This window comes from Heliangelus exortis, chromosome 6 (assembly GCF_036169615.1).
Source record: "Heliangelus exortis chromosome 6, bHelExo1.hap1, whole genome shotgun sequence".
NCBI lineage: Eukaryota > Metazoa > Chordata > Aves > Apodiformes > Trochilidae > Heliangelus > Heliangelus exortis.
In genome coordinates, this window is record NC_092427.1 from 24519345 (window position 1) to 24541907 (window position 22563).

At 36.2% G+C, this 22563-nt stretch overlaps 1 protein-coding gene across 3 annotated transcripts in view; it reads right to left on the reverse strand.

Moving 5' to 3' along the window:
- Positions 1–22563, reverse strand: part of AGPS (alkylglycerone phosphate synthase) — a 47843-nt gene that overhangs the window by 19101 nt on the left and 6179 nt on the right. For 2 of the 3 annotated variants that reach the window (XM_071747245.1, XM_071747247.1), the window contains exons 2-9: positions 18713–18802; positions 14963–15053; positions 11242–11362; positions 11088–11162; positions 9360–9431; positions 7445–7524; positions 5297–5377; positions 2022–2147 (exon numbers count right to left, since the gene is read on the reverse strand). In XM_071747245.1, coding sequence (XP_071603346.1) covers positions 2022–2147; positions 5297–5377; positions 7445–7524; positions 9360–9431; positions 11088–11162; positions 11242–11362; positions 14963–15053; positions 18713–18802 — 736 coding nt within the window. The remainder of the gene's footprint in view (positions 1–2021; positions 2148–5296; positions 5378–7444; positions 7525–9359; positions 9432–11087; positions 11163–11241; positions 11363–14962; positions 15054–18712; positions 18803–22563) is intronic. The other variant, XM_071747246.1, reaches the window with a different exon arrangement.

The window sequence follows — 22563 nt, forward strand, 5'->3', positions numbered from 1 at the left end:
AAACAATATGCAGTGATTATAAATACCAGCATTAAGCACAGATTTTTGGATAAATTATTTACTTACTTCAAAGTGTATATTAAGCTTGACACAGTTCAGCTTTGTAGACTATAGACATTCTGTTGGCAGCCTCAAGAATTTTGGGGATAACCTGAAGACTGCTACCAACAATTATGTCTAACACAGCATGGCTTGCCCACGCAACAGCTTGTTTCCAGTTCATGCTAAATCAAATCAATTGTTGGCTACATCCAGTTAGTTTACTAGCTAAAATTATTTTGTTTTTCAGTGTAAACAGCACTCTGAATACTAGGATTTCAATCCAAAATATACACAGTATTTCAGAGGAAAAAGTGAGGGTGTAAGCTTTGCTTCAGAAGTGCCGCTCAATAAAGCTAATATAGTTCAATCACCAGTTGCTACAGAAATCTTTTTATTAGAAAGAAAAACAGAAGGAATCTTTGTGAAACCAATTATCAATATTGAATCTGCCGTAATACATGCATACCTAACGCTAGAAAGTTGTGGGTTTTTTTTTAAATATCTTTCAAAGTTATTGCTTCCAGCTGTATTCATACACATGCATACACATTCATACACAGAGCCAAGATATTTTTTTAATCCTTTATCAAAGTATTTTAGGAAAAGGAATGTTGGGTTTTGTGGGTGGTTTTTTTTGCTAGTGAAGCCTTTAAATGAAGCAAAATTACTGAATGTCAAATGATGGTTTTAAAACTTTCAAGCACAGGTAGTTAATGACTTTTCATCCTGCACCAAGCTGTTAAAGAATTTCATTATATGCATTTTATGAAGTGTCAACTCTGCACTAAGTAGATTTTAGGCAGCTTACATAACACACCATTTCTAGATATAGAGTTTCCTCAGAAGGTAAACACTTCCCTGAAACTCTCACTGTGGCATTTTGAAACTCATGAACTGTTCTGGATCAATTTTAAATCCTATTTCCTCCTCTTGAAAATTTCAGAAGCTGTTTTAGCCTGAAGTTATATTTCATTAGAGAAAAGCCTTCTACTTCCTATCTCCCAGTACAAGCTCAATTGTATCATTCACTCACACTTCAGCCAGCCATACCTGCTAAGTAAATACTGTGTAGTTCCTTGCAAGCTCAGTTACTGACAGTAAATTATCATATCTGTGCACAAAACAAATGCGTCTTAACTAGAAGCTGATGGGGATACATTACCTAGAGTGTGCTGCAGGAAAGAAGGAAAATATGCATATGTGCACATATGCAGAGGGGCTATTGTATAAACTGAGAGAAAGCTGGGAGTTTGAAGCACAGACAGGTAAAGTCTGACCAGTGATGATTTAACTTCAATGTATTTGTTAGAAAATGTAATTTTTTTTAAATCAAAAAGTATGCTTTAAAAACATTACCTGGGTTAACAAAAAGATGAACCATTTCAATGCTTAAAATAGATTTAAGAGTAGAGTACTGCCATTCCCAGTCCATCGTTTCCTTCCTCAGGGTTCCTACATACCATGCGGTGGCATGAGATTTCACCACAGTGCAACCACAAGGTCAATTAGACCAAAGTGCTGATTTGAAAAAAACTATTAGCCTAGAGGGAGGTTGGAAGGTATAAAGAACTAGCTTGCTGCCAGTCTTAGCTGATCCAACTAGAAAATTCCAGGAACATATAACAAGTAGGAGAGAACATGGGCCTTATGGAATTACCCTATAAATTTAACAGGATTATTATACCGGATTAACAGAGCGCAGAATGATGGAAGAAAGCACCAGAGGCAGAACAGTGTAACAACTATTTGAAGAAGCCAATGAGTACCAAAATAAAATCAGCTCTTAGATCAGTGACAAGGATTATTAGTACTAATACCAAAAGCAAGCAAACAAGCATTTCAGTAAAGATTTGCTGGCAAAACTGTGTCACTTTAGGAAAACAGCAACATACTAACCCATTTTCCTCTAACAGGAGTCATTCTCTAAGTTAACCCTCCAAACAGAATAATTAACTAGAAAAAGAATTTGAAATATTTACCAGATCTTCAATGTTTCCATAGATGTTTTTTTTCATGCCTGATGCTCGTGTTGCTACCCATCCTCCAAGTGAGCTAAATTCCATGGAATCCGGTTCATGGCCTGTACAGAAGCCACTTTCAGCAAGCTAAAAAAATGAAAAAAATACATTCCACAGAGCATACATTTGCAAAGTATTCCAAATCTCAATATTCTAGGCTTTTTTTAACAAGAAAGTATCCTGACCACACACCCATTTAATTCAGGCACAAGTTTTGTCTTTGATATGTAAATTAAACAAAGTGATTCTGCTTCTACTGTGCATATGCTGGGCTACATATCAACCTATAATACTCCTCACTCATTTTGAAACTAAGATCTCTGTTCATAAGGTACAAATTCAAATACACATATGGAAAAAAATTATAACTAACTGCCAACTTTGCACAAATGCTCCCAATGAGTAAGATACTTAATCTCTTTCTTTCCATCCTAATGTGATATGCAGCAGGTCTGCAGAAAATGTGAGTAAATTGCCTGTATTTAATTCTCTCAAGGAGTGATGTGTTTTAATACAGAGCCATCTGGTTGGGCTTCCTGTATAAGCTGTCAGCTATTTGTGATGCAGATCATGCATTCCTGTACATTAAGTAGTCACTTGTTTCTCATTTTTCTGCATTAGCTTGGCTTTGCCATCTGCACAGCACCTGAAGCTGACTGGATGCCCCCAGAATCCCAACACCAAAGCTGCTGGACAGGAAGAATTAAAGACCCAGCAGTTTCACATTAAGTGATAACAGCATTCGTGCATTTGATGTGATCAGTTTGCACTTGACCAACTGATAACAACCCAGTTGGAAATATGTATTTAAGTATAACACAATGTGGATCATTAACTATGTTCTGTTGTACAAAGTGTTTCTAACTTAGTCACTTCTATGTAGTGTCTATGGTGATTCATCTAGTTCATGGTCCTCTCCCATACTGGAGGAGGTGTGGTTTTAGATGCTTACTGGTCATGTATTAATAGACTTCATTCCTCAAAATGACAAGAAATTTTCTTCAGTCATAACTTAGCAATTTCTACAAGCTGTATCAACACAAGCACAACAGAGGATCACACTTTTGCAAACTTGTAACTGAGCTGCAGGTAAAAAGCATTTGGTCTTAACTCCTCAAACAGAGTTGTAAGAACAGGACAGAGGAAACATTACACTTTGTATTTGGCAGTTGTGAGACACAGCATCATCCATAAAATGAGCATGTACTCGCTTTTTTTTGTAGCTGATTGATGTTTATTTCAAAAAACAGTATCAAAAATTTTTCTATCTTAGCCTTTTGCCACCTTAGTACTCACCTATCAGCTATTATTCCATATTTGGTTCTGACAAAATCAAGTAGCTTGAACCTTTTCTATAGAGCCCGCTAATACCCAGAGTTCTTATCCCAGAGAAAATAGTAGCTAGTAACTCAAGTGTGATTAAGACAAGATAGACAAATCTGCAAAGCATATGTTGATTTTGAAGCTCCAACATAACACAGCCCAACTTTTGTCAAACATCAGGTTTTCCAAATCTGTTGTTTAGAATTCAGCTCTTAATTTTAGCTACTGTTATAAGGTTCATTATATCAGTAAATGAGATAGCATAGCAAATAACTTCAGCACTTAAAAAAATGAGGAACACTGTAAGAGGCACCAAACCTCTTCACTGCAGCATCAGAGTCATAGAGTAATTTGGGTTGGAAGGGACCTCTAAAGGTCATTTAGTCCAACCACCAAGATAGTGCTGGTACAGTCTCTTAGGGTAACAGAAGTTGGATTAGCCTCCCAACTCAAAGCTAGGTTAATGCTAGCAATATGCAAAGCAAACAGAACTTTTCAAGCAATTTCCTCTTTGCACCATGTAAAGTATCTCTGCATTGTACCTGTACATCAGTGGAAGTCTGCATTGGCATTAATTATAATAAAAATCACACTTATGCCACTTATGCCACACTCAGGTTGTACTACACAAAACAAGCACAACTTGGAGTCCTAGTTTTAATCACATCCCATTTGCAAGTAATACTGAAATTCAATTGTATGTAGTAAGTTTATAAAATACATCACTAAGTAGATCTGATTTCATATTCTTTGCACATTGAAGGGATTGCACAGAAGTCCTTATGTGCTCTGTCACTTCATATTTTGAAACCTTTGTACCAATAGTAGTTTGTGTTCAATATTGAACAAACTGATAGCCAGTACTCTCTTTTCAAAGATCTGACTGAAAATCAAGTTTTTTTATCAAAAATATTAAAAAATACTAACTGCAACAGAAGTATTTCAGCTCATAAGAGCTATTAAGCAGCAAAAGAACATTGTCCCTTATTCTAAGTGAAAGGAAGATGTGTCATTTAAAGGCTAAATAGTAGAGAAATACAAACTACTACTACAGAAAAAAAAAAAAGTCATTTAAATGCAGACAGTATTCTCTCAAAGTAAGACAGGAAAGGATGTTTTTCTCATCATAAGTCAAGTAAAACAAGTTTTCTTTGCTTATTTGTATACTACATTTAGGCACTAAGAAGAGTTTAATCAGCACTTAGCTATCAAGCAAGTCCTAGAACATGTATTGTTTTAAATAAGCAGAACTGAACATCCTGCAGAATATAACAAACACCCACAGCTTGCTTGACTATAGAGGAACACTGAGAAAGACTCTGAGAAGGGTTCCATGGCTCATTTGAAACTGCATTTTCAAGTCACTAGAGGTCACTTAGATATGAAGGTGATCAAATCTGGTCAAATCAAATCACTGGACCCTTGCTTTGGGCAACTCTCTTCATGCTTTGATACTTTTCTATAGCTGGTCTGAAGAAGCAGCAACAGCAGCAAATCTGCTGTTCTATGTTCTAACCTTTCTGAGGAATCTACCTCTGGCCAAAGTGACTAAAACAGGCATCAAAAAAAGACAATTTGAACTTTTCCTGGTAATTGGTACCAAGTGTCTGCCTTGCAACCACAAGGGTGTATCTAAGGTCTGAAACAGAAAGCATAGCATTACATCCTATGAATATTCAACTTACTACTGTTATGGCATTTTGTAGCTAGAGCTAAAAAGAAAAAAATTGAAAATGTTTATCCAATACATTATTCAATTTGACATGGTTCATAGCCATGCATATAATGCTTACCACACCAGTCTGCATAAAAATCCCCACATAGTAAACTAGAATTCAATGACTTAGACAAGATATTAGGAGCAGCTAATAACAATATGGAGAAATACTAGATGCTTGACAAGTTAAAAGTACCTGTTTTTCCAGATCTTGTCCAACGATGCCAGCTTCTACACAAGCTGTTAGGTTTTTCTCATCTATCCAGAGAATCCGATTCTGTTGACAAGCCAATCAAAACTAAGAATAAGTGTTAAAGACTGCTATTTATTTTCTTCCCTAATGCTACAGGATCAATATACCTGGTCATACAGTTTATTAATATAATTCCAGTTATAGCAGTGGAAAAAGAGACACCCCCCTAGTCCCCCAAAAAGCTATATAACAGGCTACAATTTATGAAGTCACCACTACAAGAGAGTAACATACTTGTCAATTTATATTAAGAGTGTTTGTAGAAACAATGCCAAAAATCCAGAAAGAATTAAGTTAAAACTCTTGCAAAAGTAGTACAGTGACTTTCACAATTATCACAATTTAAGGTGCCTCAAGTTGACTATCTTGGTATGAAGTATCCACCAATAAAAATGTTCTTAAACATACTCCATGGGTTAAATAGAATGCATTCAGTTATTTCAGTTCACCTTTGCATATCGACACAGGATAAAGTATGAAAGTACTTCAGAAACTGAAGATATTTGGAAGGATCATTTTATCTGATGAGACACTGATTATCCCATCAGTATATTCTACTGAACATGACAGGGAATAAGCACTACAAGTTCATAGTGTACTAAGCACATTTGCTAATGCAGACAATTCATGTGAAGGAGAAATTAAACATGGGTTTAGCTTTGTTTATAGTAAGGATGCCACAGAAGCTTCAGTTTCTAATGTACCTGTGTAATAATTCTGTGTATTAATATTTTACAGAAGAATAGCTGTAACTTCCCTTTGCCTTCATTTTTCAAGTGATAGAAATGTGGACACCTTCTAGTCCAACTTAAACTGTGGTTTAGAAAGATTGTTTCCTCTTACAACATCTGGGCTAATATTCAAAGTAAGCTATTTCAGCTCCTTTGAGACACCTTCAGCTTCAACATAAACTGCTTAACTGATCTAAGATGCTTACAAAATTCAGCTTCTATGCAATATTGATCACACACAAGATGAAGGTACCCCATGTCTATTAAAATAATAGAACTTCGCCAGACATCTTTTCTCCAAGATACACAGGTTTTAACAATGCTTCTTTTTCACCTTAATTTTGTTATTTTCCCTTCTTATTACTGACTACAAGAATCAGCTGGAAGAGCCATTCAAGACACATAAAAGGGGTCTATTTTGTGATTTAGGACACACTTACATATCTATCTGACACAAAACCATAATAAATATTAACCACATTCCTTCCCCACTCCCACAACAGACAGAAATCAAAGCTGTGGGCTATGAATCAGAGTTCAAACAAAGGCCTGAATCAGTGCTGTGCTCCTTGGATTTCACTCCACCCAAAGGGCTTCATTGCACAACTACAGACTTTGCAGAAAAGATCCTTTTTTTTTTACACACTGAGAAACAAACTTAACTGAAGCACCACTGAGTATAGAAAATGGAGCCAAAATCCAAGTCTTACTTCAAGGCAGGTGCTCAGAGGCAGCAGAGCCTCTGAGCCTCAAAGATACAGAACTGTTTCTGAAGCATCTCATTATCACATAGTTATAACACTACCCATTCAGAAGTATAAAGATCCCTTATATAGGAAAGATGAAACTTGGTACTAGATTTTGCAAAGCTTTATTTCTAGACTGCCATAAAGCTATGAACTTGACATTCTTTTTTTTTTTTTAAAGTGGATCCTTCAAGATGATTTACAGATATTAACTCGCCAACTTTTGTGCAAAGTATATTTAAGTCTGTAAAAACTAGTGGATTTGCAGTAACAAGTAACTTTCTCCTAGCTTTTCATTTAGCCTCAGATAGAAGTTCCTATAGAAGAGTAGTAGCCACCTCTGATTTTCATTTAAAGGTGCTCTAAGAAGACTTAATAGTATTGAGTTTTTTTTTATTAAATACATACAGGTCATATGTAGTAGTACAGGGCTAACACAAGCAAAATTTCACTTCAACTCAAGGAGTACCAATTTAATAATTAGTGGTACACATTAACACTTCCTAAATCCCTGCTTTATTCTTGCAAAGAAAGAAGTGCTATTCTCTAGTGATGAATATTCAAAGTACCTATAGCATAGTTTACAAAACAAACAAAAAAAAATTACAACATACCATTTGTGATGTATCCAGTGAGATAATTGTTCTTTTTTCTTCTTCAGGACATTCAAGAGCACTAGAGACACTTGTTCCTCCTGCAAATATAGGAGGGACATTGTTATTAAAATTCTCAGGTAGCTTTTATTCACAAGCAACATTTCTCTTCTCCCACCTTTTTGATACTGATCTTAGAGCAGAAATTAACTGATGGAGGCTACTGATTAGGCTTTTAAGATTGTCCCTTCTTCCAAACTGTTTTTTACAAAATGCAGCATTGATTTTGCTGACAATGCTTTAACAGCACTTGATAACTAACCATGAAATTCTGTGACCAGCTCAGCTGCTTCTGTCCAGAACAGTTTTAAAACAAGCAAGAACAAGAAATAACACTGCCACCCAAGAAACAGAGATAGCTATTGTTTCTGTATATTCTTCTGAGAACACTATGGAAGCCACTACACTTCTATAAGAAAAGCTGGCTTAACAAGTCTACCTAATACAGTAATGCAATACTTACCTGAAAGCAAGAAAGAAATTTAAATGGTGTATACATAAGAAAGAAATTTAAATTGTGTATATATATATAAAAAAAATAAAAGTGGTAAAACCAAACATGAGACTTCTCCAGACATTTCTAATATATCTTTATAGGATGTCGCAGAACAACCACCAAAACCCCTTGGTTTCTCAAAGACTACAAAAGCAATAGGAAAAGAAACACCTAGATAAAAAACAGACCCACAACAAGCTACCAGAACAACCAGTGATAAGTATAGAGACAGTGCTAACTAATAAAACACTCTCCAAGAGGAGTAAACCCTGTTGCCTTTGTTTCCAATGATGGGGGAAATGGCATTTACCTTAAATACCAACCCCTATAGTAATAACTCCAGAAGCTGACCATGGTTCAGTAAAATCAGACTTGGGAAACAATCTGATTATGAAATCCAATTATGGAATCTGAAACAATTCCATATCCTAGTCAGCAAACAAGAAATAGTCAATATTGCTTCTTTCAGCTATACTAATTTACTGGTACCCAAGGAGACTTGTAGCAGTCCTACAGTTCTCCACATGTAACTGGCAAGTGTAATACTGTTTTAGGGAGAAAACAGCTCTGTGACTTTGGTATTGTCCTCAAGTGACATGCTTATCTTCTCAAACAGGAGATCTTCTTCCTACAAGGGCTGTAATCCTACATCACACACAAGTATCAAAACACAGATTTATCCCTCAGGATATATCCCTCACAGATTTATCTCACAGGATGAGCTCATGAAAGCAAACATCCCATGTTCCCTGATCTCTAACTCATAACAAGGTAGCTCACCACTACTTTAGCAGACTTAGAGTAAAAAGCATCCACAATTAAAACCTAAAGGCCTTCACAAGTTCTTTAGGCTGAGAAGGACAGACTATGCAGGCCTTTTCTTGTACTCTGCACCTGGAACACTTTCTGAAAAAACCTTGTTACTTTAACTTTTAAATTGAACAATGTCTAAACGGAAATTAGAACTATGATTTTGCAGTACAGTATCTAACCACAATTCTCCCCAGACCTACAAGCTTCAATAGTACAACAAAAGAAAACCTACTTTACACAAGTTTGTGGGAAAAGAGAACAAGTAATGCATCCAAAACCAGGATCTCCAACACAGCTATTTTCATCTCCTTACTTATTTCCTAGCAGACTTCCAAGGCACAGATGTAGATTTCAGCTTCATATAATCACTCCTCTTACACAGTCAATATTCAAGTTGACTTATTTTTAATGATTTTCCCTAAATTCAATATAGCAGCTTTTAATATTGCAAATTCATAAAGACGACCATAATTAAAATGCTACTAAAAAAAATCTAAGCAATATATTGTACCAATAATTCATTTTAACTATAGTTGTCTAACAGAGTTGAGATTTCGTAGCACTTACCACCAAATGGTATTATGCAGAGATTGTGTTTGCAGGCTAATTCCACAATTTTAACTACATCTTCATGGCAGACTAAAAAAATTCCAAACAGTTAGAAAACAAGATTTGTGTTTAGTACTGTTATTTGTGCTTAGCACTAAATACTGCAGTATGAATAAGCACCAGCTCCTTTTCTGACACCAGCAAGGAAGACATTTCAAAGAGTTAGGCACTTAGTAAGAGCTGAGTCCCAGAGAAAAGGTTAGACCTTAAACAATTCTACATTTGAAGAAAGATTCTTACTCTACTTAGGGATTGAGACCTCCCGCAAATTCTCAGGGCAAGATGAACTACCAAACAGTTAATAATCCATCTAGGTATCTTGGAAAACAAATCATGTTTAAAGCTCTTATTGAAAACAGGATGTACAATTTATTTTACGTGAGAGATAGGTCTCTTGTGAGTGCTGAACACATCTTTTTCTTCCTGGCTGACATTCAGTTTCAAAAGTAGAGCTGCTGGTGAAATTTACTTTTTCAGAATACATTCTTTATCTGGCCAAAGAGGAAAGCAGAAATGCTTGTGCACAGGCAAGGAGAAGTGATCAAATACAGAGCATACATGAGTTTGTGCAAACAGCAGAGAACGAGCAGGACTGAATAAACAGGCTTATGAACTCCGATTACTTTGCTCTTGCCATACAGAGCAACTTTAAACAGAGGTAGTCAATCATTTTAATTTAGTAGCTTTTGAAGCTGCAAAAAAAGCTGTGGCAAGTGCCATTCATAGCCACCAGTGCTGTCACACATCAGTACCTGTCCTCTAAATAATGAGATGCATCTTAGTCTCTTTTTTTATGCTTCCCAGGTGTGATTTTTCCCCCCCTAAATAAAGGAAGCAGAGCTGAGCTAGGACTAAGTTCTTATCAGGAATTTTTGCATTCTAAGGTAATGCAGATATCAAAGTACCAGAAAAAGTTATAAAAGGTAAGGAAAGAGCTGGATTCATATAGTCGAGCAGAAACTGACAGGTACTTGTATCAAATGACTTTTTGGTTAGCTACTGAAGAATGGCACGTGAAAATAGTTCCTAGTGACCAGAGAAACATGACTCAAGTAGAAAATACACACAAGTATGCAAATCAAGCGATATCCATTTAAGTATCTGCATCCTTCTACTGTATAGAAGCAAGAATATTTTCTGCTACATATGATTAACAGCAGCATTAGTTATTGCATAATTTAAAGTGGTCCTAGCCTGTACTCAGATTGCACTGCTCTTTCTTCAATTCAGTGATCCTCTACAGTAAAGTGTTCTGATAGGAATTACAGGTGTTATACTTTTTTATCAAAGTACAGCATCTCATAAAACACAGTTCTTTAATACAAACATTTCACTACCCTTCTACCATCATTTACTGTTTTAAAAAACAAGATTCAGACAACTGTTCTTGGTGAACATACAAGTTGAATTTACACTGTGGTTACTTAAGTCATGAATTCAGCTGTCAACAGAAACTTCAGCTATATTTAATAACTGACTTCCCCAGAAATGATGGGATCCTACAAGCACAAACTGCAATCCAATGTTAAATAATCATGATTACCATTCATGAGAAAATTCCTTCACTTTCTGTAAAGATAAGTGAAGTAAGTGAAACAAGAGACAGCTTCCTCACAAGAAAGCACAGGAGTTTATTAAACAATCACCTCCCACGTCAGAAGGGAGAATAAGGCAATTAAAGCTTACCAGGCCATACAACTATATCAGGAATTCGCTTAAACATTCCTTCCCTGAGTACAAATATCTCATGTAGGCAGTGACCTGAAACACAAGCAGTAAGTTAAGAAATTTTAAAAAGGAAGCACTGAAAGCAGCAGTTACATAAATAAAGTCCTCTTACCATGAGCTCTGAATACTCTATCTTCTGCATCCTGGGAATATGAGATTTTAGTGGCTCTAAGATCCTGAATAAATTCTTCATTTACAACAGATGGAGGTACATCATTAATATTTAAGGATGCCTACAATACAAGAACATAAGTTAACTGACAATAGGTTCCGTCTTGCAGCATTTTTGTACAACAGAATAAAAACAGGTTAAAAGTAACTGCCAACTTAACACGGTCATCAGAAATACACAAGTTCTTACTCATCTTCAGTCAATGATTCCACTTAACCACCTGGTACTCAGCTGACTAGATGCACACAGGAAGCTCTTTCAGAAGCATATTCCTACCCTTTTTCTTCCTGATAAACTTTGAGCAACACACTAGCTTTGGAGTGCATACTGAACAAAATACCTTTTAAGACTTCCCAAAAATCCAAGAAAAACAGCTGCCTGGACAGAACTAGAGGAGTTATATATTAAGAAAAAATTCTTTCCTGTGAGGGTGGTAAGACACTGGCACAGGTTGCCCAAGGAAGTGGTGGCTGCCCCCTCCCTAGAAGTGTTCAAGGCCAGACTGGATGGGGCCTTGAGAAACCTGGTCTAGTAGAAGGTGTCCCTGCATGTACAGGAGAGTTGGAACTAGATGATCTTTAAGGTCTCTTTCAACCCCACAATTCTATGATAATTAGGAGGCACACAAAAATTAGTTAAAATGTAGTGCAGTGCTATCAAACCTCAGACATGAAATCCTTGCTGTCAAATTAACCAAAATCACCTTCAACTCAAATAGAATATTTTTGTAATGTTGTTATAAAGTTACCAGGAAAGACTACAGGCTGCCTAATGATGTCAGAAAGAACCTGTTGATAGCCACACCACCTAGAAGTATTTTGTCCAAAATGTTCCACGTAGTCAAAGAAACTTAAACATTTCTTTGATGAACTGAGCCTATTCTTCTTGGCAAGTATAAACAGCAAAACTGAGTTTCTCTTTCACTTTCTCAAGTTTCAGCCTTCTACAAAAATGTAGAACTACCTACACAAGTTTTCTTTCCTAGAATAGAGTTTTGCCTCTATCTTTGCTCTACACAAGCTCCAGAACAGCTAATAGTTTTTGCCAACATGTCTTGACATAAAAAGCTTAGATCACCAGCTACCAAGTTAATAGGAAGAAAAACAGATTAATAGTCTCCCACTGCCACTACAGCAACAGGCTAAGCAGGCTATTTTGAAAGAGCTGAATCTAAAAGTAGTGAAAGCTGAAGAAGGGAAGATTTAAACTTCAACAGCAAAGTTTTCAGGTAGTTAAGAGATTCATAATGATGGAACTCACCTACCAGCATCTAACCTACAAGAAAGTATGTAAGATTATGTGAAAATTAAGAGTATTTACAGGGATAATTCATAAAGTAGTATCTGCATGAAATCCATTCATGACTGATAACTAACATCATTTAGAAGTGCAAAAGGATAGCAAAGTTCTTCTTTTATAATTTTCTTACGGGGCACACGACCTAATGAAAATACAGTTTTAACGAAGATGTGTCTTCTGGAAAAGGATATATGCTGTTCTGACTTTAAGGTTAATATTATACTTCTTGAGGTAAGTGTCAGATATCTGAGAAAAGGCTTTTCATCTGAGAAGATATTTACTTAGTCATTTAAAAGCAGAGGTTGAGATTAAGTGTTGTTCAGGTGAACTGAAAGATCATGATTTTACAGGAAAGCCCCAATAAGCACAAAGGAAGTGAGGTCTTAACACTGCTGCCCTTCATATTCTGTTGTTCATGCACATTCATGGTGCTGTTTGCTAATCCAAAGAGCAGAGCTCCAAGAGAAGCTTGGGTAACGTGAGACAGGAAGAGGTAAGTACCAGATAAAGATCTTTCCACCACTTTAAAAAACATATCTGTGCTACCTATGTTTGCATTTTCTATTTTATTTGTTTTTCATGGATTTCCATTGACAGAACTATTTAATATAATTTCAAGTTGAGCACCAAGGGCTTGAAGATCTTTGTTCTCCATAAAGGTACACAAGGTACTTAACACTGTAATAATTTCTGGCAGATGATTTTAGGTATCTTATTTTTAATCTCTCTTCCACAAGTATTTTATTCCTTTAGTTTTCATCCTCAAGACTGAAAAGTCCATACACATATTACACACAATGCCAAACAAAAACAAACATTTATTCTTAGAGGACTGCAATAGTTTAACATTTGTGCCCTGAGAAGCTAGACAAAGCCTACACAAACTACATCTGGACTGCTGTCTACAGAAAGTCTAGTATGAAAAAGAAAAAAAGAGAATTTGAGCATCACAGAAGCAGGTGCATTTACTGTTGTTAATTATAACAGAACAATTGCATGCAACAGTGAATGCTCCAGTCTTACAGAACAGAGGCAAGAAGATATGAAAGAAAAATGGACCAAGAGATCCCTCTCCTACTGCTGTTCTTCTATTAGTTCCTTGGTGCTCTGATGATAATAGAAGGTGAAAAACCAATATATCATGATAACCTGGAATACAAGCTAAGAACTCTGGCACAGACATGAAAGTGGCTGACCTGCAGCAGGACTAATAACTATGAGAAGCCCAGATACATACTGGAGACTCCAAAAATAGTCCCACTCTGTGTCAAGGCAGTCAGTCTGCTTCAGCTCACAACAAGAATATCAGAACCAGAGAGGCACAACATAACTGCATTCAACATTGCTGGCAGATATCTTGCAAAACAGCTCCTCAGGATATGATGTAGAATCAAAATACTATTCAAGAATCTGCCCTTGTTCTACCTTACTCTGTACTTCCTCTACATATAAAAAGGGGACAGCATCTCTCAGGACCTCTGATCATGGCAAATTTAAACAGCTGCCAGTTAAGACCAATCCTGGTGAAGGAAAACACATCAAGATTATCTTTTTCAAAATATATCAGCAGATGGAAATCCTGCAAGTCATAGAGGATGTCTTATTAATATAAGACGGAATAAATTAGTTTTCAGGCTCTATGAAATCACCTATTTGAAAAAATTGCAAACTTGAACTCACTCAAGAAATAGGTAAAACTGTTACCCAAAGCAGGCTTCTACATTCATTGTACAAACACATCCTGCTTCCAACGCTGCTTAAGCAGCTACCTAGTCAGAAACCCACAGCCTCAAAGGAGTTCTTAGAAAGGAGTCAGGTCTCCCGACTGAAATGAGTTACTTTTGTTGAAAAACAGAATCTGGATGCTTCACAAAACCCAGAACATTCCAAATGTGCTTTCTGAAAGCATTCAGTTAAAGATTGAGCATGCTGGCAATCAGTTTTCAGCAGCCAGACCTATAAAGCAACCCCCTAAAGAACTTGAATATCATTAAATGCACTGGAAACACAGCACAATTTAACTTCACTGTCTCTTCTGTCTTTATATAATGAACAACATTGAAGTTGCATTAACAACTCCCTGTAAGCTTAAAAGTTTCTACAACCTTGAAAAGCAACCCACAAATTGAATTCCACTTCAGTAAATGCTACCAGATAACCTAGAATCACAAGTCACACTAAGTCATTGAAGGTTTCATATAGAACACTTTTTTTCCACAAACTCTGAGGTATTAGTACACTATATTTATATCAATTATGTGCAAGGTGACCTTTAGGACAACAGCTGAATCATCTTTAACAGCATGGTCTTGATTATCACCAAGACTGATGTTCAAAGGAACTGGTTCAGCTATTTACTTACTCTAGAGGTAGTTTTGTGCTCCAGACTTGCTCCAAAGGTTTTTTCTATCCATTCCTTAAAAGTGGGTAATATCATACCACCTAATCTGTACCTGAAAAGTCAATATTACATAGGGTCATTTTATATTAAAAGACTGTACGTCAGATACACTTCTTTCGATTCTACATATGCACATACAGTTAAGCTTTAAATAAAATTCTTTACCTAAAAGTCTGCAAAGATTTTTGCACATTTAGTTCTCATGCAATTGCACATTTCATTGTATTAATTGTTCTGTACTTCACACAAAATCAAATAAGCTGCCAAGTTGACAGTTGTATTATTTTCGTTTGTTATCTTTGGGAACTGTGGTGTAAGACTTTTCAAATATTACACCCCACCATCTTTTAACAAAGGTCTCTCCTTTTCAGTAATGTAGAAAGCAATATCAGTTTACATGCCAGTTACAGGTAGTGGAAGTGCCTATGGACACTGCAATGTAAACAGCAGTCTCAGACACACAAATACAGCTCAGTACACCTCACATGGTTTGAAGAAAGTGTGTTAAAGTATCTTCCCTCATCATCAGAAGCAATGTGCATTTATTTCTATTCCAAACTCTCTGACAACAGCTTAGCAATGTGGCAGATTAAGGTATACAGACAAAGGATAGAGGAGCTGTCTGTAAACCACATGTGAAAACAAATAAGGCTGAGGACACTAACAGACAGAAACCATTGCCATTTATTGTATATACATACAAACATATCTATGTATGCACAAGCTTTCTCCAAGGAGAAAAAGGACCCTTCTTCAGTATTAAGAGCAGCTGAGAATCCTTACTATAGTTTGCACCTGCGTTATGCCTCACTGGTCTTCACTCTAAGATTATTATATCACTTAATCTAATTATGACCCTGTCTCTCATCACTGTTGCAATCAACTCTACAACTAAGTCACCTAATACACAGAAAGATCAATTTTTTTTGCTTCCTCATCTCAACTACTTCCCAGTTCTCCTACTGCAAAAAATTCCCTACTCTATTCCTAGATATAAAAGTCTACAACTACATCTCAACTCAAGCTATACCATTCAGCTTGGAAGAGAGCATTCAAGTCATTCTTCCCAGGGCATCAAACCCATATGAAATAGGTAAGTGAATTTTATGGAAAAGAAAGTGCAATAAGCAAGAAAAGTTTAATGCATTTGCACCAGGAGTTTGCAACAAAGGTACTGAGAGATTCAAGTCAGCTTGGTGTGCTTGCTTCTCTCCATATTTTTTGGCATTGCCAACCTACTACTTGATAGCTTGCAAGTGTAGCCTTATAATTAACTGTAACCTTATAATCACTTATTCAAAGGACAGATCAAAGCTATCAGAAACCCAACAACTTTTAAGTCGACACAGACAGAAGTCAAAGCACAGAGAGATCTAGTGAGTTTACTGCACAGAATGCAACACAATTGCTCAGGAAAGAAGCTTTGTATCTATGTTGATGGTGCCTGAAGCTGCTCAAAGGACCTTATTATACCACACTCCAAAAAACAGGTTTAGTTGCTCAGAACAGCAAGTATCATCTGTCTCCAGATGATGGTATAGTCCACAATAAAAGGTCATCTGACATACGGGAAAGCACAGTCTGTTGGGAAATCAACATGGCTTTCATAAAGAGAAATCCTGTATCACTAACCCTTGGTGTTCTATCAAGGTGGAAAACCAAAGTGTACAAAGAGGATATAATTAGTATTAAATTCCACATTATGCTTCCACACATATTCACCCCAAAAACTATTTAAGAAAATATACTGTTACAGTACTGAAGAGAATGTTCTTTTACGGGCTTAAGATCAGAAGGAAAGGGCTGGCTTTTTTGATCACTGTTGAAGACAGACTCAGGAATGCAGCATGACACATACTGGCACTGGAACCCACTTTACATGATGTGTTCAGTGATCTGGTCTGATCAGTGGAGTCTCCAAACAAACTTATAATATTACACTATTTTGAACATATAGATACTTCACTGACAGGACAGAATTCAGGACTTCAAAAATAAACTGAGCAGTCAAATAAGGATGGAAGATGTAGATAAACACAAGAGCAAAAAAAGCATTATTTGCATCTTTTGGAGAATCAAACTGTCAGTATAGAAAAAAAAAATCATGGCATCTTCACTGACAACATACAACAGCAGCCAGTAGTCTTAAGCATCAACCACACAAGTATAAGGAAGAAAACAGTTCATCTCCTTTTGCTAGTCTGGACTTGTCAGCATGGAGAGAAAGTGGGAGAGAGTATACAATCAAAGTCTTATATAATCAACAAAGCAGTAAACAGGCTGAAGAATCCTGATCCTGAAACGCATTAAGGGATACTGGCTTAAAACACAAGTACTTTATACAATAGCAACCAACAGCAGGTGCTGCCACAGGGTGCTGTAAAAGCAGACAATTTCAGCAGACCTGAAAGCTATTAGACAAATTCATGGACAACAGATCTGTGAGCAGATACTAAAAGGAAGAGGCACCTACAATATCTTTGAAGATAACTATTCTATTTTCACTTCAAACACTCCCCTTTTGTCACTGTGACAGGTAATTCCATAGAAAATACACTGGTGTGGCCCAAAGATTGCTTTTCTAATATTATCAGCTAGAGAGAGAGAGAGAATGCAGATGGGGAAAAGTCACCACTCTACCCCCATTCTAGAACTGTGACTGGCACTCGGTCAAACAGTAGCCACAGTGCTTCCTCTTGAAAAAACAAAAGTCCAAGTCCAGCTCTTTATCTTTTTTTTTTTTTTTTATTTCAAAGCACAGTGCATAAGTTTTCTGTGCATACTCCAGATAAACTAAAGAGATCAGATGAAAGAATGAGTGAGAAAGTGACAAAAGCCAGAATCCTAGCTTTTGGAGGAGAGAGACCATCAAGATCTCCCTAAGTATTACATGGTAAACTCAAGTGCCTAAGACCAGGCTTTGCCTTGGGCATTGAAATTTGGGCCTGAAAATAAAGAAATTAAGGATGAAAGTGCTCAACATCCTAGTTGGGTTTTCACAGATTTGACTCAAATTAACTCATGCTAGTTTACACAACTTCAAAGACCAGGAAGGATTTTTTCCTAAGGACACTACTTATTTCAGAATTATTTCTCATCCATTCTTTCTTTACTCTTACAAAAAGTGCTTTTTATAAGCCAGGGAAGAGACTGCAGGACTAATTTTCACTGAGATAGAAAAAAACCTGTAAAATGTCAAGTGAAATGTTTAAATTCCACCAAAAATTGAGATCTCCAATTTTTATGTCATTTCCTAAAAAAATTCTCAGAAAAATGTTTGCTATACAAAGGCCTAGGAATAATAAGGTTTTAAAACAACTTGTGGAGGCTCAAGAGATTCTCAAAGCTAAAAAAACAGCACTGACCTGCTACATGTTACTTAAAGCTTTAGAACATGGTACAGATTTTCAGTCCAATTCCATTCTCCAAGGGAAATTTAAAGCACAGATTATGCCAAGTTATGGGGAAGACTGTTGTTAATGTCTTTATAATACGTTAAATAAAGCTTCTAATAAACCTATATAGTCTATTACTATACACTAAACTATCATGCAGAGAATTCAGTAAACTTATTAAATGCAAAACAGCTAATAACATATGAAATTTTATTCTAAGTTTTTTGCCTTATTTGGATTAATTGAACCATATAGTTTTTAAAGTATTTTCAAAAAAAGTCACTTGTACTTCAGTATCTTTTCATTTTAAGCTTACCTTTTTCCTGTGAATTCTGCTTGTCCTTTCTTATTGAAAATGAATTTGGAGTCATTATATCCCCATCCATTCCATTTCAAAAGTTCTTGCCTAAAAGAAAGAAAAATATTTAAGTGAAAATGTTAGAATAATGTAAACCCAAAATGATTTGCAGATATATGGCTTTGGAACAAAGTTTTATTATATAGCAACTCAAGAAATAAAGTACATATCAGAAGCATGTAGCTTAATAGAGCAAAAGGTCATTCTGCAGCCACAACCAATACACCTTCAGATAACATTCTAGAGCTTGAAAGGCAAGATGCTTTCTATAACCAATCAGATTAAGTGAATGCACACTGCATGGTGATATTCTTAAATTGGCAAGAGCAGTGTTTGAAAGATGTTTTGGGTTGGTTTTTAAATCTATACATCAATACTAACACATAGAGCTAATAACTAAATATTTTCAGAAAGACATTCAGCATGTTGTGTCTTTCAAAAAATTCATTTTCAACTTTAGTTGTTTCACATCACTACTGAAATCCCACTGCATTCTTAATAACATTAACTTGATGAGGCATCTAGACACATCTGGGTTAAAAATCAATTTCAGAAAGTCAAGAAAAATCATCCAGAAACTACAGGAATACATAGCAAATACAACCACAATGTGACCTCAAAAGCATGTCACCATAAGAAAGGGAATTAAAGAAAGTAACCCACAAATCAAAACCAAAACCACAACTGCCAAAATATAACCACAAAATTGAAATACCTTAAGCACAACCATACAAAAAAGGATCACTTAATTATGAGCCAATCACCAGAACTGTTTCAATGTAAACATATTTAAGACTTGGAAATATACAAAGAGTAACTAAAGGTTATTCTAGCCTTGCTTAAAAAGTTGGAAATTAATTACTAACTTAAAAAATTGATTTTAGTTAATAAAACAGCATCATGAATAAGTCTGAAAACAGGTGATTTATCTCATTCCACTATATACAGTGGATGTAGCTCACTCTTTTACTGTATACTGTAAGAGCAATACGATGGTTAGGGTTGACCATTTCAGAAAGACCAAGATCCAGAGAAAGAACTGCCTCAAGTTAGTTATAATGCCAGCATCACATACACCATAACTGGGTGATGACTGATTCCCAAAGGCCTTCATTATAAATATAATAATATAGGCTGCTGATATTGTCAGTGTTGTAATTACACTGACTTGGCTTAATCAAAATTCCTTTTGTTCAAACTGTGTGTACATAATGTTTCAATTATCAAGTGGAAAAAGCCCATGGACATTTCATGACAATTGTTTGAATCTGACATTTTAACAAGCCTTTCTAAAATTTAGCACTTCAACCAAACTTTAGAGCAGTTTCAGTTCTCGGTAACCAATACTGTTTCGGGAAATAGCCAGACTATGTTATTGTTCCACATTAAGAATCTGATTCTAAAAATTCAGCCAAAATTGAACTGTTCGAGTAGACAGATGTGCAGACACAGAAGCCCCTCTGTTTGGCTGCCTCCTCCCTTCATAGACTCCACCTTTGTACATGCAGTGTTCACTAGGAAAAGGACAAGAATCCATTCATTCAGTAGCTCAGGAATGCCTTGTGCTATTGCAATGACATGGCAGATAATGAAAATGTGTTCTTAATGCATATCATGCAGCCTTGTTAATTTTCACATGTATTCTGTACACTATATATGTGCATATTGCTAAATGTATATACTTAGAAGAAATTCCACAAGATACTAAGTCATACACAGTTGAACTGCCCCCAGCTGCAAACAGGCTGACACAGAACTGGCCAACTCAAGGGGCATTTATTTTTTTAAAATCGACCCCTCAAATCCCCATCATCGCAGTCTTCCTCAAGGCAAGATTTCTTCCTCTGCTGACTAAATGTAGTATTTCTATATACCTGATCTCTGCAGTTTCTCAAATCTTGTGAAGTCAGAACAGACTTATAAAGTTGAGGAAGGCTCATGCAGAACCCCCCTAATTTAGAGGAAAGTACTCTCATACTCAGCAGTGCCAATGTATGCCAAGTAGGCTACATGAAACACTAGCTGGAGACAATCAGACAGAACAAGACACACAAGAACCAGGCTGTGAGGGAACAGTGATACGAGATGCATTGATAAAGCGCAGCTTTGAAACTGTCATTAGTCCTGAGACCAGTACATATCAAAGCTTCCAAAAAAATCCAGAGGAGGTATTATTAATTAAAGCTCTGAATGAAGACATCAATACCAGCTCTTTCTGCTAAGCTGACTGAATTCTCAGTTGCTTGTGTTTTCTAAAGGCCTTCTTTCCTAGGTTGGTGTTAAACTTCCTGGTTCTTTCATCAGGCTCTAGAATATGGAACAGAGTTAGTCACATTACATGTTCTATGTGGAGCAAGACATAGTTTATACACCCTTCTGTTTTTCTTCCCAGCTTCCTTTCAAATAATACATACAGCAAAGATGGACTTGTGAAGATTTAATATTATTCTTGCTTTAAGCTCAACATTACTCAGTTACTCAGTATACATTACTGTACTACTCAGTATACATCAGTACCTGAACTGTGTCATTTAAAGACAACACCTTTCCTATTCAGTACATTAGTTTCAAAGTATCACTCACTAACCTCCTTTTTGACAGAATATGGTATATTTCAGCCAGACATAGTAAAACATGACCAGTTACTCCCTGCCTTCTAACTTAAAACCCAGAAATTCAGTACTGAAATGTATGAAGTACTTCAAAGCTCATTTAATGGTTTTCAAATATATTATGTACACAATTATATTGCCTGAGAAGAAGAAAAAAAAAGAAACCAAGTTACCATGGAAACAGTAACAATAGCAGATGAAAACAATGTGACTAGGTTAATTTAAATATTTCACCTTCATTATAATGCCCAACACTGAAATACTAGTTTGACTTGATGTAATAAGAATTTTTTACAGCAAGGTTTATGTTAAACAAATAGTGTTTTCTGCATTTTTCTAGAAAACTGACTGTGCGGACACTGAGCAGGACACTGTTCAGGTCACAGCATTATTCAGGCCCCTAATGACCATTAGGGTACCCAGAAACCAGGCAGAAGTTCACAAGGTGGCAGCATGGTCACCTCAGCTGGGTGGTCCCACACACACCAGATGAACTGGTGGCTCCCAGCCATTCAGCTTTGCAGGCAGAGGCCACCAGACTATCCAACTACACAACTAATCTGTACCTGTCAGCACTCCCCAAATCTCATGTTTTAGGGAGAGGCAAGGTTACTGGCTGAAAGAGCTCTTGTCTCTTCCTAGGAAACTGGTGAACAAGCACAGGATGTCTCACAGGTCTCCAAGTTCAGCATCTTAAGTTCAACCCACTCAGAAACTATGGCATGGATTCAAGATTTTCAGTAGTTTCAAAGTCAGAAGTTCATATTAGGTACCCATATATACAATATATACAACTACCAGTTGAGAAGTTTTGTAACTCCAAAGTATCAATTACAGAACTTTTTATCTTTAAAAAGATCAAAAGCATACTGGTACTGTAACACCGTAACTAAGCACAAAGTATTTTCACTTATGCTGACATTATGAAATTATGTTCAATGAAGTATCAGAACCAAGATAATGAATGAACTCCAAATGTTACCATCTAACATAGAATGCAATTACCTTATTAGGCAGACACACATCTAAGTACATAAGTATCAACAAAATTCTCCACAACAATCACAGAATTCTGTACTTTATACACACAAATGAGATAACGGGCTAACTTCTTCAAAGGACAAGTGACATTTTCATGTCTCTTCAGAGAAGCAAGAGGAAAATACAATTCAACCCAGCTGAATCAATGCAGCCCAG